Source organism: Podarcis muralis, chromosome 3 (assembly GCF_964188315.1).
Source record: "Podarcis muralis chromosome 3, rPodMur119.hap1.1, whole genome shotgun sequence".
Lineage (NCBI taxonomy): Eukaryota > Metazoa > Chordata > Lepidosauria > Squamata > Lacertidae > Podarcis > Podarcis muralis.
This window is the reverse complement of record NC_135657.1, coordinates 108,968,688-108,984,915: the sequence shown is the minus strand read 5'-3', so window position 1 is coordinate 108,984,915 and position 16,228 is coordinate 108,968,688. Positions and strand designations below refer to the sequence as shown.

The 16,228-nt window shown below is 43.2% G+C and overlaps 1 protein-coding gene across 2 annotated transcripts in view; it reads left to right on the top strand.

The window, feature by feature from the left end:
• Window positions 1-16,228, top strand: part of PLCB1 (phospholipase C beta 1) — a 468,615-nt gene that overhangs the window by 319,109 nt on the left and 133,278 nt on the right. For both annotated transcript variants that reach the window (XM_028722210.2, XM_028722211.2), the window contains exon 10: window positions 6,392-6,538. In XM_028722210.2, the coding sequence (XP_028578043.2) occupies window positions 6,392-6,538 (147 nt within the window). The remainder of the gene's footprint in view (window positions 1-6,391; window positions 6,539-16,228) is intronic.

Below are 16,228 nucleotides of genomic sequence, written 5' to 3'. Positions count from 1 at the left end.
GGTCCCAGTGGCCAGTCTCTCTCTGCTTCAGGGATGCAGCATCATCATGAGGTCACAGTGGCCAGCCTCTCTCCTTCAGGGAGGCAACATCATCTGTTGGCCAGCCTCTCTCTCCTTTGGGCAGGCAGTATCCACATGGGGTCACAAGGTTCAGCCTTTCTTTGATTGAAACAGAAAGCATACTTAGTTTCTCTGTCTTTTAGACAGAAGAAAGAGCATTTGGGCGCGGCATATATTTTATTCAGGTGAGCAGCAGCAATGTGTGGTTACAAGTGGCTACTAGCATCTGACTAAGTGAAATGGACAGCAGTGCCATTTTCAGGCAGGTACTCTGGGTATTATATAGCTTTTTCTGATATGGAAATCCGCAGTCTGGCCTGATAACAGAAGAGGCAGAGAATGTCGGCATCCCATCTATAACAGGGCAACAAGGCTTGGCAAGCGTAGTTTTAGACACGAACAGGCAGGCTGAAGGAAGCCCGTTAGATACTTAATTATTTGTTGTAGTAGTAGTATTTTTCCTGCCAAGGAGAGGAAAACGTTCTTGTGGGATTTTCTGCCTCGTGTGCCCAAATAACTTGATTGGCCTCGGGTACAATGTACCTTTTGCAGTGTGTGTTGCTCCATCTCAGGCAACAAAACAGGAGGGGTGCCCATCTTCAGGGTTCCTTTTCCTTTCTCCCTCCCCTCTGGATTAAATTGCTACATAATTTTGCATCCCAGGCGAACAGCAGGCAGATGTAGGCAATCTTAAAACCAATTTTCGTGTGCTTCTGGTTAGCGTTGATGGCAAAACTATAAGAGGAAACTGCCCCTTAAGTACCGTATTTTTTGCTCTATAAGACTCACTTTTTCCCTCCTAAAAAGTAAGGGGAAATGTGTGTGCGTCTTATGGAGCGAATGCAGGCTGCGCAGCTATCCCAGAAGCCAGAACAGCAAGAGGGGTTGCTGCTTTCACTGCGCAGCGATCCCTCTTGCTGTTCTGGCTTCTGAGATTCAGAATATTTTTTTTCTTGTTTTCCTCCTCCAAAAACTAGGTGCGTCTTGTGGTCTGGTGCGTCTTATAGAGCGAAAAATACGGTAAATAGCTGCTAGCAGGCAGGCAGTATAGGGATAGCAGTGGTGTCTCTTTTTCTGGTGGAGAAATGGCTTCTTGCCATTTAATTCTCTGGAAGTTCATCACCCAAATATCTTGGCTATTAGCCTGTAGTTTCCTTAACAGCTGAATTGCCATTTAGGAAGTTTCCAACAGTCCTCCAACAGTTTTAATAATGTAATTAACTAAAAGTAAACATGTACCCCTCCTTTAGATTTTTCACTGGAAGCAGGAAACTAACTATATTTAGCTGCCCACCTAATCAGTGGATAATCAAACTCAGATATTCACTGCAGATAAAGTAAGCTAATATCACTAGGGGGGATCCATTCTGCTCATTCACAAATATCCGGGAATTGATATAACCCATAGTTTGTAAATCCCATTAATATCCTGCCAGAGGGACAATTGTAACTGGGAAAGAAGGGAGAAAACAAAAGGAAAAACCAAAACAGATGCAGTGTTTCAGAATGAAAACCCTTGTAAAGTCAGGCATTATCCAAGATTGACAAGGGATGGTTGTCTTTTAAAATAGATTGTTCAGAATCTTAAGGCTTTACCTCTGCAATTATCCAGTACTGCAGTCTGTCTATTAAGATAATTTTTAACTAAATGTTGATGGGAACATAGTAGCATAATATTATGGAGATTGCCACACACTTGCTAAATATCACCTGTACTTCCTTTTCTTTTTAAAGAACCATGGCCACGTATTATTAAAGAGGTTGGCTTACTCTTAAAATAAGCTCACCTGTCACCCCATATTTCCTTAATTATAAAACTGTCTCTCAGTTGAGCCGTTGAGAGTAGTCACTCAGCAGCCACATTGTGCAACACAGCACGCCAGTCATTCTTCAGTATCCTTTTTGTTTTAGAAGTGGGCGAAAAATAAATCACTTGATGGAGAGCAAAAATAGCAGTATGTTCTTCAATTTTAAAATGTTTTGCTAGGGTTTATGCTTACAAGTCTGTTTTAGTTGTACTTAGACATCGGTCCCATCTACCCTATACATTTAAATCACTATCGTTCCATTTTAAACAGTCATGGAAGCCCCCCAGGAATCCTGATAACTGTAGTTCCCATACAAAGCTACATTGTCTCCAGAAAGCATATTCCCTAAGTTATGTTACCAAACTGCAAAAATTGGAGCTTAAAATATCAGAAGTTGCTTGATTCATATCCTACTCCACTCAGTAAGTTTTCTACTCTGAATTCAAAGGGAAAACTCTGTGATTATATTTTCCATTATGGTGCTCAATTGGACAGACAGGACATTAAATAATTAATTTTTAAAATGATATAGACTTTATAAATTGGAACATCAAATGGCTGATTACCTTGTAAAGCCCACATTTCCAAAGCTTAGGCGAGCATTTACGGCCTTCCACTTCCAAACTGCCTACAGCTATGCTCGGTGGCAGATATTCTCACACCCCCTTGGCACTACATTTGTGGGGCACCAGAAATTGAGGATCTACCTCACTGCTTGTTCTTTTGTTCACTCTGCTCTGAGCCAAGAATGAAATTTCTGGGATCTGTTCTGCCCCACCTACACTCTGATACCATTTCAGAAAAGATTTTCTAGCTCCTGCCGGACACCAACTGTAGGGTAACCTTCAAGGTCTCTTTTTGTCCTAGCACAGTCATCCCCAAACTCAGCCCTCCAGCTGTTTTAGGACTACAACTCCCATCATCCCTAGCTAACAGGACCAGTGGTCAGGGATGATGGGAACTGTAGTCCCAAAACAGCAGGAGGGCCGAGTTTGGGGATGCCTGTCCTAGCAGCAATGAAAATCCAGGCAAGAGTTATTATAGAGATTGCTGTTGACTGCTTCGGGGATGCTCTTATTTTACCACAATAGTTCAGCAATTCCAAGAGTTCCATAAGAAGAGTTAAAACCACTCTGAAAACTGTGACTCTGCCAGGGGAATAAGGTCTCCTATCAGCTCTTAGCACCGTTATCAAACTACAGTTCTCAGGATCCCTTGGAGGAAGCCATGACTGATGGAAGTGGCATGATCTTGCTTTAAATAGTGTTTATTATACACATTTATAATTATAATTCTGATGTTTCCTTAATTTATTCAATTAAAAGCATTTTTAACATTTTTTGTCTTCCTCCCGTTACACTCCCCTGTAAACCTCCCATTCCCAAAAACGTCCCACCAGATGTTTGCCTAGTAATGTAAGCAGCAGCCCCTTCCCAAAAAATCCAAAGATATTTCTCCCCCCCCCCTCCCCAAGAAATCAGCAGTAAAAGAGCCACCATTTTCTCAGGGAGGTCATATTTTTGCAGAACCTTGGTCAGAGAATTTCAGCCCAGTCCTAGCTGAGAAATCCTTTGCCCTTTCAAAGGGAAAAATCTTCTCTACTTCCCTGCAAAGGGTTACACTATGGGTGGCGCTGTGGGTTAAACCACAGAGCCTAGGACTTGCTGATCAGAAGGTCGGCGGTTCGAATCCCCGCGACGGGGTGAGCTCCCGTTGCTTGGTCCCTGCTCCTGCCAACCTAGCAGTTCAAAAGCACGTCAAAATGCAAGTAGATAAATAGGTACCGCTCCGGCAGGAAGGTAAACAGCGTTTCCGTGCACTGCTCTGGTTCGCCAGAAGCAGCTTAGTCATGCTGGCCACATGACCTGGAAGCTGTACGCCAGCTCCCTCGGCCAATAAAGCGAGATGAGCGCTGCAACCCCAGAGTCGGCCACGACTGGACCTAGTGGTCAGGGGTCCCTTTACCTTTACCTTTAAGCATCCAGGCTGCCACTTCCCAGCAGGTGTTCTGGAGTCCTTGTTTCAGTCTTGACTGCTGTGTGTTGCACACCTGAAAAGGACAGCAAAATAAATTCTAGGAGGAAGCAAGCAGGGAGCTTCCAAAACTTCATTACTGCAAACATTTCACAGGGGGTCTTCTGAAATCCCTCATGGGCTCACATTTCTAAACAAGAGCTGCATATTAGGACATGAAGAAAATGTCTCCATTTAGAGAATCCCTTGAAAGGCTGAGAATCTTGCAGGCTGCCAGGAGATCTACATTCAGCCTGACATTATCATTTGCAATAAAAACAATGAGTTTTTCAGATTCAACAAAAGCAGACAGAACGGAATGATCTTGAAACTTTCTCCCCCCTCCCCTCTGAGTAATCAGTTTATGTTCTTATTTTCTCTGTTGACTAAATGACTGGAAAGAGTCCAACTGAAGCTGGCAGAAGACATTCTATTAATAACACAGGCATATGGAGGATATTAGAATTTCAGTGCATCATTACCTGTCAGTGCTACTCATTAAAGTGCATGGGAACTGAGTAGCACATTGGCAAGACTTGGTCATATGTTTCTGGGAATGTTTCTTTTTCCTTTGTAGAAGAGCGTGAAAAGTTACTCCAAAATTTCCCTAGCAGGTTGACTGCCCTCTGTTTGGCAGCTGAAATATAATACTTAAGTGAGAACTGACCAGGAACTTCTGAAGTTACCAAACTTCACATGTCAATTGGTAATATGACTTCAGGCAACTCTCTGGGGTTTTTTTTTGGGGGGGGGGTATGTCCTGGATCATTGCATGCTTGCATGAAATCACGTGTAATCGGAACACCCATTGAAAAGCCTACAAACACCCCATCACACCCCCTCCCCATTCCACTCCTTTTGGTGACTTTTAGTGACATTTCCAGGTCACTTCTGAGTTCAGCATGATACATGTGGTTGTGTAAATATTGGATGTGCCTAAAACGGCAGCTGCTTGTGCAAGGGTATGTATACATTGCTGATGACTCTGTATCCGATGCACTCCCGCTGCTAGTTTTGGAAGCTGCACACAAACGATGCTCGCCCCAATCCACACTGATTGTGCAGCTTCTTGAGAAATACTGCTGTGTGATGTCTTTTTGCTCAAGCCAGCTTCAGGCTAGCTCGCAAATTCAGTCTCGATTTACTTTGTACTTGAGACAGGTGTCTGCATTTGAGACAGGCATTGCGCACGTGCATCCGTCAGCTTCACAAATAGGTGTCTGGGTGCAGGGTGTTACGAGAAAGGGAAACAAAGCACGCCATGCACTTGGGGAGAAGGCAACCTCTCACCCCTCTCTGATGTGTACAAAGCCATGCATATGCATCCTGACCTGCAGTAGAGAAAAGTAACCTTGCTGTGCTTTCAATTGCTAATATGTACACTCAGGAACAAGTTGCCCTGGTATACTTGTTCTGTAAGACTTACTTCAATGTGTTGGGACGATGCAGAGGATTGTTTGGATGGTTTATCATTGTTCTGTTATTTATATGATCATTACCAGTCCTTTTCTCTCACACACATGTGTGGGAAGCATCTCCATTTATCCTTTCAACCTTCCTGAGTGGTAGTTATTAAAGAAGCCTGACGAAAACATCAGGTATTCCTTTTCTGCAATCAGACGCTCACCGTTGTGACATTTCCAGCACTGATAAATCAGTTGCTTAATTGCAATTGAGGAAAATGCAGCACAGCCACAGTGGTAGCCTTGGGTAAAACGTTATTCTCTGCCAATCCTAAAAAGCACATTAGTTAAAGTATGTGATGCAGCAGTGGTTTGGCCCACTTCTCCTCTTCAGCACTGGGAGAATTAGGGTGTGTTTACACATGGCACTGTGGTCTAAACCACTGAGCCTCTTGGGTTTGCTGATCAGAAGGTTGGTGGTTTGAATCCCCATGACGGGGTGAGCTCCCATTGCTCTGTTCCAGCTCCTGCCAACCTAGCAGTTCGAAAGCACACCAGTGCAAGTAGATAAATAGGCACCACTGTGACGGAAGGTAAACAGCATTTCTGTGCACTCTTGTTTCCATCACGGTGTTCCGTTGCACCAGAAGAAGTTCAGTCATGCTGGCCACATGACCCGGAAAGCTGTCTGTGGACAAATGCTGGCTCCCTTGGCCTGAAAGCGAGATGAGTGCCTCAACCCCATAGTCGCCTTTGACTGGACTTAACCGTCCACGGGTCCTTTACCTTTACCTTACACATAGGAACCTACCTCCATTCCAGGGCTGAGCTACTATTTTGCACCTGGTTGTGCTTGGTGGACCTCGGCATTTTAAGTAAGATGCAAAGTCAAACTCTTAAGGGTTGCAGCCTGCTCATTTTTGTTCTTGGATCACTTGAAGAATTAAAAAAAAAAAACCCCATAGAATCAAGGCTGCTGCCGATATGATAAATAATTTGTTGAGCATGTCTTGTTATTCTGGGATGAGTTGAATCCAAACAAAGGTGTACTGCAAGCTGAGTTATTGAAGCTAAAGTATGTGCCTTTTTGAATTTCTTTTCTCCCAGGGCAGATATCGGTGGATGGATTTATGAGATATTTGAGTGGAGAAGAGAACGGAGTCGTTCCACCTGAAAAACTGGATTTGAATGAAGATATGAGCCAGCCTCTGTCTCACTATTTTATCAATTCGTCGCACAACACCTACCTCACAGGTGCAGTATGGGGGGGGGAGCAGTTTTGACAAATTAGATAATGTAGATTTATTATTAATAGAGTAGAAATGCATTTATACCTGCAGATGATTGGGAGTTCATGGACTGTCTAAACCCTTCAAGGTAGGAAGATGCTGACCCCTGAAAGGTGGTTACCTGGCGATGTCTATGTTTCCATCAGTTTGCTCTTTCTCTTTTAAAAATTATTTTAAAATAATTTTATTGAAAAGTTTTCAGATATACATTTCCACATTAAAGTCTTACAATATACCAATACATTCAATGACTTCCCTCCTTATCCTTCCAAGGCTCCTTTGATTTAACCCCAATTCCTGCATATTCTTATTTATCCAATTGATCCAAATTCTCCCCTTTATAATATCCCTTTAAATATGTTATACTGTTGATTTTACATTAATGCTGCCAGCGTTTTCATCTGGGTACGATTATTTTCTACATGCTCAACCAAAAATTTCCTTTTTAAGTACTTGTTCCTCCTCCTTTCTTATTCTACTTGTTAGGCCTGTTACACCTGCGTATTTCATCATCTTAAATTGCCAATCCTCCTTGTTAGGGACCTAACCAGGAGCAAGCTCACCCGTTCAGAATGGGCCCTACCATTCAAGCTACTTAGCATGTGCCTAATTTACCTTGGGCGTGAATTAATTCAATGAACAGAGATTGGAGCAATTCCCACAACCAGATCTGCCAGCCCTCCTTCCCAAGGCTACCCTTACAAGGGGCTGTCGTGTCGGGGAGGTCTCCAACTTAAGACCTGGCTGCTCTCATTGCACACACATTGCAAGATCTATATTGTTGCACACCACCCCAAACTCTGAGCAGTGTGAGATTCCAGGGGTTCCAGGCGCTCACCCCAGGTTCATTTTTTCCTTTTGGAAATTAGGCATAGAAGAGACTGTGGTGTCCTTATGAGATATGGTTTACTTACACATATATGCAACCTGAACCTATGATGGAGGCGCTCACAGAATCAACACCCCAAGAGCAACTTGTTTCTCCCACAGCCACAGCTTTGGATTCAAACAGAGATGCACAATCTCTCTGCCTCTCTGGCTTTTTCCAGTTTGCTGCCTTGCTTCTCAATTGCATAAACTCTAAACTCTGGTTTAGTACAAGCCCTTTGATCCTTTGTCCTCTTAATGGCCCATTACCCAGGAGGCTAGCCTGCCTGGCTTAATTAGCTATTAACGCTTCTTGAATCCAGGGATTAGAAGCGTCTAGCACCCACAAATTCATCACAGTGTTATCACTATTCAGAACAGCACCACCAGCCTGAGCAAGTGGAAGGGGGAAAGACTGATTTTCCACTAAGCCCAGCAATGCTGGCTGAGAAAGATTAGCCTGGATGTGTAGAGAGAGAAATCTCACTCCACACTTGGGAAAGCTTGTCCAGGGTATCATGGCTGTAGCATTACTTTTAGCAGTGAGAAGGAAAAGCAGTACGGGGGAGTAAGTGTTGACTTTACTCTGCCCTTACCCATGGGTGGTGCTGTCATCTAAACCACTGAGCTCTTGGGCTTGCTGATCAGAAGGTCAGTGGTTCGAATCCCCACAATGGGGTGAGCTCCCGTTGCTCTGTCCCAGCTCCTGCCAACCTAGCAGTTTGAAAGCATGCCAGTGCAAGTAGATAAATAGGTACCACTCCGGCAGGAAGGTAAACAGTGTTTCCTTGTGCTCTGGCTTCCGTCACAGTGTCCTGTTGCACCAGAAGTGGTTTAGTCATGCAGCCACATGACCCAGAGTTCTGCCTGTGGATAAATGCTGGCTCCCTCAGCCTGAAAATGAGATGAGTGCCACAACCCCATAGTCGCCTTTGACTGGACTTAACCATCCAGGGGTCCTTTACCTTTACCTTACCTGTCCCTACCACTGGAACATGACCAAGAGATTATTGGACCTGTTGACAAAGTATTGCAATATTGTAGATTCCTTTTGCCCAATTAAAGCTGAAGCTACTGGCCCTACCTTGTATTTAAGAAGCCGCTGCCTGGATGTGTTAGAAATGCTTTGCTCACTGATCTTTCTCCCATATGTATCATTTAAATTTTGGGGGGGAAGTGGCACTGTGGGTTAAACCACTTGCTGATCAGAAGGTCGGCGGTTCGAATCCCCATGACGGGGTGAGCTCCCGTTTGCTCAGTCCCTGCTCCTGCCAACCTAGCAGTTCAAAAGCACGTCAGAGTGCAAGTAGATAAATAGGTACCGCTCTGGCAGGAAGGTAAATGGTGTTTCCGTGCGCTGCTCTGGTCCGCCAGAAGCGACTTAGTCATGCTGGCCACATGATCCAGAAGCTGTAAGCCGGCTCCCTTGGCCAGTAAAGCGAGATGAGCGCCACAACCCCAGAGTCAGCCACGACTGGACCTAATGGTCAGGGGTCCCTTTACCTTTTTATCATGTTTAAATGCTCCCCCACACAACTAACCCCCTCTTTGTACATAAGCCCCCCTTTCCCTGGATTGTGATATTTATGTCACCAAAAAAGCAATGACTTTCAACATGTTGTAGAGGGATGTGTGGGCCTTGGTCATTTTGACCATTTGCATCTGATGTGAAACTACATAAGCCAGTAGCAGATTCAAGCAGACAGTATAAGGCTATAATTACAAAAGATAACATTATTGCATTTTTTTTTAACAAAAGCAAATGGTTGCTCTTGAAAATAACTATTGCTGTTAAATTCATATGCAATAGTTTGATTTGCTCTTGTAGTCAAGATAATACCAATAATTAGGGATCAAGCTTGTTATTTTCTCTGCAACATCAAACATTGAAGGTTAGAAAGACATTTTTCAAATTGGCCATGTTACATATAATGACAGATATTTTGCCTGATGCAAACGTACGCTGTCATGTGTCCGGATGTTGACATTAATACAAGGTGAATAACTGCAGGAAGAATAAAAAAAGAAAGAAAGTTATTGCCTATTCTTTGTTTCATGAAAACACTACTTTGAGTTCAGAACTGCAATATGGATTGTGTCAGTGTGCACCAGTTGTTTTTTTTATCAAAACTGAACAAGGTGCACAACTTAAAATTCTTTTCACAATTTAACGTATTTTCTAACTGGATAAAGGTAAAGGGACCCCTGACCATTAGGTCCAGTCATGACCGACTCTGGGGTTGTGGCCCTCATCTCGCTTTATTGGCTGAGGGAGCCGGCGTACAGCTTCTGGGTCATGTGGCCAGCATGACTAAGCCGCTTCTGGAGAACCAGAGCAGCGCACAGAAACGCCGTTTACCTTCCCGCCAGAGCAATACCTATTTATCTACTTGCACTTTGACGTGATTTCAAACTGCTAGGTTGGCAGGAGCAGGGACCGAACAACGGGAGCTCACCCCATCGGGGGGATTCGAACCGCTGACCTTCTGATCGGCAAGTCCTAGGCTCTGTGGTTTAACCCACAGCGCCACCCATGTCCCTTTCTAACTGGATACCTAATGGTTAATTTTGTGCAAAGCAGAGATACTAGAACACATCCAGATTGGATGCATTGCTAAGCCAAACCATGGCTTAACATGAAGAAGCAATAGTGTGAGTTCCCTGACTACACAGGGCTAAACCTTGGTTTGGCTTAGCGTTTTGTCTGAATCTGGGCTCATGGTTTGTCTTGCTCCAGACAAACCACAAGTTGTAAACCAAGAATAAAACCACCAAATACTTCTTTTATTTGTTTCAGTGAGCCTGCTCTGACATTTGATTGTATTATGTTTAGTTAAGTTTTTTTAAATTTTTATTTTTGGCTTTTGATAAATATTTTATGGAAACAGGTTTTTTTAAAAAAACCTGAATGGCCTATACATGTTAAATTAATTAAATGAGTATATGGAGGGCCACACATCGTCTAGCCCTAACATAAGGAGTGAGGGACAAGCAGTCCATTTTATTTGGCAAGGTGAACAAAGTAAAGACTGTCCCTCTCCAAGGCTGAAGTTTACAGCAAGTTCAAGTTTTTCATTTTACACATTTATTGGAACTAATTAAAATGGTCTCTGTAGTATGTAAGTATCCCAAAGTTCCTTTACAGGATTGTTCTGGATTGATAGCATTGTTCTGTATACAGTGGTACCTCGGGTTAAGTACTTAATTCGTTCCGGAGGTCCGTACTTAACCTGAAACTGTTCTTAACCTGAAGCACCACTTTAGCTAATGGGGCCTCCTGCTGCTGCCGTGCCGCCGGAGCATGATTTCTGTTCTCATCCTGAAGCAAAGTTCTTAACCTGAAGCACTATTTCTGGGTTAGCAGAGTCTGTAACCTGAAGCGTATGTAACCCGAGGTACCACTGTATTAAGTATAGAAATTACCTACAACAACAGATAATCTGTAAGTGCCCTGCTATTTTTGTAATTTAATTTGAAATGTGTCCAAGACTAGGTAAGAATTTTTTCGTTACCTACAGTCTTTGCTTATCTCACCCCTGTCCCCTAACTGAAATCTCTTTATCTTCTGCTGTTGAAACCTGTAATAGTTCTGCTGAAGAAGCCACCATAACTGCACACATTATTTTAAATGTGACTGCACAATGGATTTATATAAAAGCATTATGATGTTGACAGTTTAATTTTTAATGCTAACTCTTGTGTTATCTTGTCAGCACAATCTTGTCAGGACAATCTGTTGTACTGGTCCACACCCAGTTGTTAGGGTGTTTTGTGCCCACAAGGAAATATTACCATATATTTATGAGCGTGATAGTAAAAGCTGACATTTTGCAAATGATAGTCTTTAGTGGTTTTGTAAATACCATCTCTCACCCCAGGAGGCCCATCAAATATTCCTGTGCTGTGACTTTGCCAAATGCAAAATTCAGTTGATGGTCAAATCGTCTTTTGCATACGCCTTTCAATACGCTTGGACATGGACACCTAAAATTTCCAAGGCCCCAATTAATGTTTGGATAACCTGGGCCAGCTCACACATGCACCTTGCTAAATATCTATGTAATGGAGTTGACGTGCATGGGCCCCTCTCAATTGAGCAAGATAACCTATGGCATGAGTGTTCCCTCTGTAGAAATCCAGTTTGATCAACTTCCACCTACATCACCAGTGTCCTCAATATTGGACCAGTATTAATCTGACCTCAGGGCATTTGTTTTTATTTATTAAACAAATTTTAGATCACTTTGCTGCATATAGCCATTGAAGTGTTGTACATGGTAAAAACATAAAAAAAGCATGAGTTCTGAGAGCAATAGAATCAACTCAACCGTCTCTAAAATGATAAAGCAGTACAAATTCTAAAAACAGTGGGAGGAATAAAGTGTCTCACTAAGGTGATTGTTCCATCAAGGCAAACGTTTTGGATTGCGCGTCAAGGCTCCACACCCCTTCCTTTGATGAAAAAAGACACATGGACACCAGTATTTTAGGTTAATGGGCTAATAAAGGCCACAACTTTATTGGTTACAGAATGTGAGTGATATTGGCTTTAGGCATTGGACCCGAACCCGGACTATATCTGACTCCTGCCCGCCATGCAGGAATTCTCACAAGGGTTAACCACCAGTAGAGGGAGCCCTGTTGATGTACATCAACTCAGAGATCCCCCCCAGGGCCAGTGGAAAGGTTGTACCATGGCCCTAGCCTCCACCTGGGCTTTGGACAGGAACCACGAGCCACAGATTCCTTTAACAGAATACCCTTAAAGGGGAGGGATAGGTGATGGCCATAACCTCCCCTCCCATAAACCAAACTTTTCCAATGCCTAACCGCCTGACATTAAAAAGTTGTGACGATTTGCTACAAGGTAGGCGAAAACCAAGTGGCTGGTGCCAATCTTCCAAGTGGGAAAATTCCTACCAGGCGCCTTCAACAGTATACCAACCAAAGTCCATAGCAAGGTCAAGGTGTCGAACGCAGGAAAAAAGGGCAGGAGGGCGGGAGATCCGCGGAAGCCATCTTCAAAGGTAGGGCCAACACTGTTGACCAGCTCTTACCATCAGAAAAGTGACAGGCGTATACCCCAGGGAAAGCCTTCCTAAACAAAAATATATTCAGTAGGTGTCTAAACATCATGATGTCAGACACCTGTCTGATTTCAACAGATAATTGATTCCAGATGGATGCAATAATGGAAAACCGATTGGTATAGTTTTTGTAAAATATGCAGGGATTTAAGATATGTAAAATGGGACATGGGTGGCACTGTGAACTAAACCACTGAGCCTAGGGCTTGTTGATCAGAAGGTCGGCGGTTCGAATCCCCGCGACGGGGTGAGCTCCCGTTGCTCCTGCCAACCTAGCAGTTCGAAAGCACGTCAAAGTGCAAGTAGGTAAATAGGTACCACTCCAGCGGGAAGGTAAATGGCGTTTCCGTGCGCTGCTCTGGTTTTGCCAGAAGCAGCTTACTTATGCTGGCCACATGACCCAGAAGCTTTCTGAGGACAAACATTGGCTCCCTTGGCCAGTAAAGCGAGATGAGTGCTGCAACCCCAGGGTCGTCCGCACCTCGACCTAATGGTCAGGGGTCCCTTTACCTTTTTAAGATATGTAAAATGAACCATGGAAAGAGAAGAAGGGAGTCATTGATGTCTTAAAACAGAAAATTTAATAAAAAATATATGTAAAAAGTTAATTGATTCCAGAGAGCTCAAGCTGCAACGCTAAAAGCCCAGTTTCTAGGACAGGCTAAAAGCATCCCTGGGCCATACTAGATTCTCAGCGGTGCCCCAGTTTGAGGAGTGCAATTGTCAGACAAGGAGATAATAGGCAAGGCATTCTCTTAGATAGTCTGGACCCAAGTCAGTTAAGGACTTTAAATGAGACAACCGGAACTGTACACAGTTAGCATATTGGAAGCTATTGCAGCTCTCTCGGCAAAATTGACAAGAGTACCCCCGTCAACAATCTAGCTGCTGCATTCTGCACCAGCTATAGCTTCCTGGTTAAGCCCAAGGGACGCCCCACATTGAGTGTGTTTCCAGTAATCCAGTCTCTAATGAACACACCCTTAATGCGAACACAACCCTTTTGTGAAAGGATGTGTGGCTGGAGATAAAAGCCCACAAAAAAATTCAGAGTGGCTGAAGTTAAGACAGAGATAATTGCAGCTGGCTTTTTTTTAAGATGCTGCACACTCCGCAGCCAAGTGCTTAGGAACACAAGACACTTCAATAATTAGATAGCACCAGCTGTCTTAAGTAAAAAGTGTCCATGTGTGGAGAGAGGCACTGTTTAGCCAAACTGTTGCTGCTGAGTTGAGTGGGATTCAAGGTTATAGATCAAGCTAAAGGTGTCTGCTTAAACATCTCCTGGGATCACTAAAAGCATGCACAACCAAAAATTTAGTTCCCTGCTACAAGAGCCAGCTGTTAAGTACAAAGATACGCGGGCATGCCAGCATGCCATCCACAATTTTTTCTCTTGATCTTCGGAGTGCATGGTCAAATCTTGTGGCTTTTTATTTCCATTTATTTTTGAAACATGCAGTATCTGCCTTGCAGACATATTTATTTAGGAGTATGTCAAGCTAGCTTCCAATTAAGTATGCTTGGGATTGGAGCTTCTAGCTCAGAAACTAGAAAGCAAATAAAATTGCTGCAAATAAGATTATTTATATATATACCAGTATCTATCTATCTATCTATCTATCTATCTATCTATGTGTGTGTGTGTGTAACCGGATTTCTCGCTTAAATCATGATACTTAAGGACTAAGCTATCAGGGTCAGGATATTTAAAGTATCATCAAAACCAACTTTCTGTGACTCCAATAATTGCTGTATGAATTCAAGAGAATCTTGTATATTAGCAGCATGGATCATGGTTGTCTGTTGATGTTAGTCCTCCATATTTGGGTCAAAGCTTTACCCAATTCTCCATTGGCTTAAGCCAAGATTTCAAAGAACGCCACCTTGATCTGCAACTGCTGGTTCCTCGTCATGTGGCAGATGAATGTATATTTATAGAACTTGGCTCCGGAACAGCTGCTCTTAAACATGGTTTAAGATTTGTGGCTCAGTGAAATTGCACGTAAATGATTAACCAGAAGAATATTGTGTTGAGTTAAGAGAGGAAGAGGGAGTGCATTGACTCTGTGGTGAGAAATGCATGCCCCACCTTTTTAGTGGGTTGTGTGTGTGTGTACACCGGCGCCACATGAAACGGAAGCATCTGGCTTGGAATGGATTTAATCATTGCGTTTTATGGATGCATTACCATAGCTGACAGCACTTATTGGAAAGCTGCAGCAACTACAATTGTATTGTCAGATTCATTTGACAAGTGCTCAGTTTGTTTGAATATGTACATATGCTGCTGAATTGTTGTCTTAACTGGTTAGATAGTCAAGAGAATGTTGAATGAAACTGGATGATGTCTTGAGGGATGGAAACTTTGCTAACATTGGTTTGTTCTATTGCTGTTGTTATATATTTATTCTTAAAAGGCACTTATACATTGCTTAATGTTTCAAAAATCTCTTAAGCGGTGTGCAGTCCAAAAAATACAAGCAATATAATTTTTATGCATTAAAACCAAAACACAGCGGGAAACCAGTAAAGCAGCGATATAAAAGCTCATTGAAAGTGAATAAAACAGAAATGTAGACACATAAAACCGGTTCGAATCTTATGGGTCAGGGAAGGCCTGGGGGGAAAGGGAAGTGTTTACAAGATTTCAGAAGCAACAGGTGTTTGCTACTTACATATGACAGAGGGATGGGCATTCCACAGTACAGGGGCAACAGCAGAAAATGTCTGCTTTGTAGTCACCACCTTATGATTCTGTAGAGTACCTGCTGCCTTGCGGGTCATCTTCAGGAGACGAAAAGGCTAAGGAGTAAATCTTTTGATTTATGGTTAGTTGCCCTAAAGAATCTTGATCAGTGATTCCCAAGCTGGGGGCTGTGTCCCCCGAGGGAATGCAGAAATATTCAAAGAGGTCTGTGAAGACATTACCCTCAACCCACCTGCCCCCTCATGTAAAGGAAGGAGAGAGAGGCTGCTTCAAAAGCCGGTTTTACCAAGTGCTTTAAAACAATCTCCATGCTCCCAATTTATTTACCGCGTTGTAAATAAATGATGACAATAGTATCGTGCACAGTTGGATTTTTAATATACTATTAATTGTGTGCATAACTTCATACATAATAAATGTACTTTGTTAATTTAAATTTAAGAACCCAGCCACTGGGGAAATAAGGAAGCCCTTAAATCAGAGTATGTTTTCTTCTCTTGGTAGATCTGTTACACCATTAATTATCAGAATCTAACAAAGCAGTCTTCTCTTTACATACCAGGGAGGAGATACAGTGGAAATTCGGGTTACATACCGTCCTGCTTATGAACGCTTTGGGTTACGAGCTCCACTAACCCGGAAGTAGGTGTTCCGGGTAGCGAACTTTGCCCCGGGATGTGAGCGGAAGTCGTGCGCTGGTGGCACGGCAGCAGCAGGAGGCCCCATTAGCAAAAGTGTGCCTCAGGTTAAGAAAAGTTTCGGGTTAAGAACGGACCTCCGGAATGAATTAAGTTCGTAAACAGAGGTACCACTGTACATTGCTGCCACGCTGGTGGAAGAACCAGCACATCCAGCACACACTCAACCTGGGAGGGGGAAGTGCGCAACTTTTTATGATGCTGTCAGCGTCCCTGGAAACCGAGGGACCTGATGAAGGCCTAAAGGTAAAGGTAAAGGGACCGCTGACCATTAGGTCCAGTCGTGGCCGACT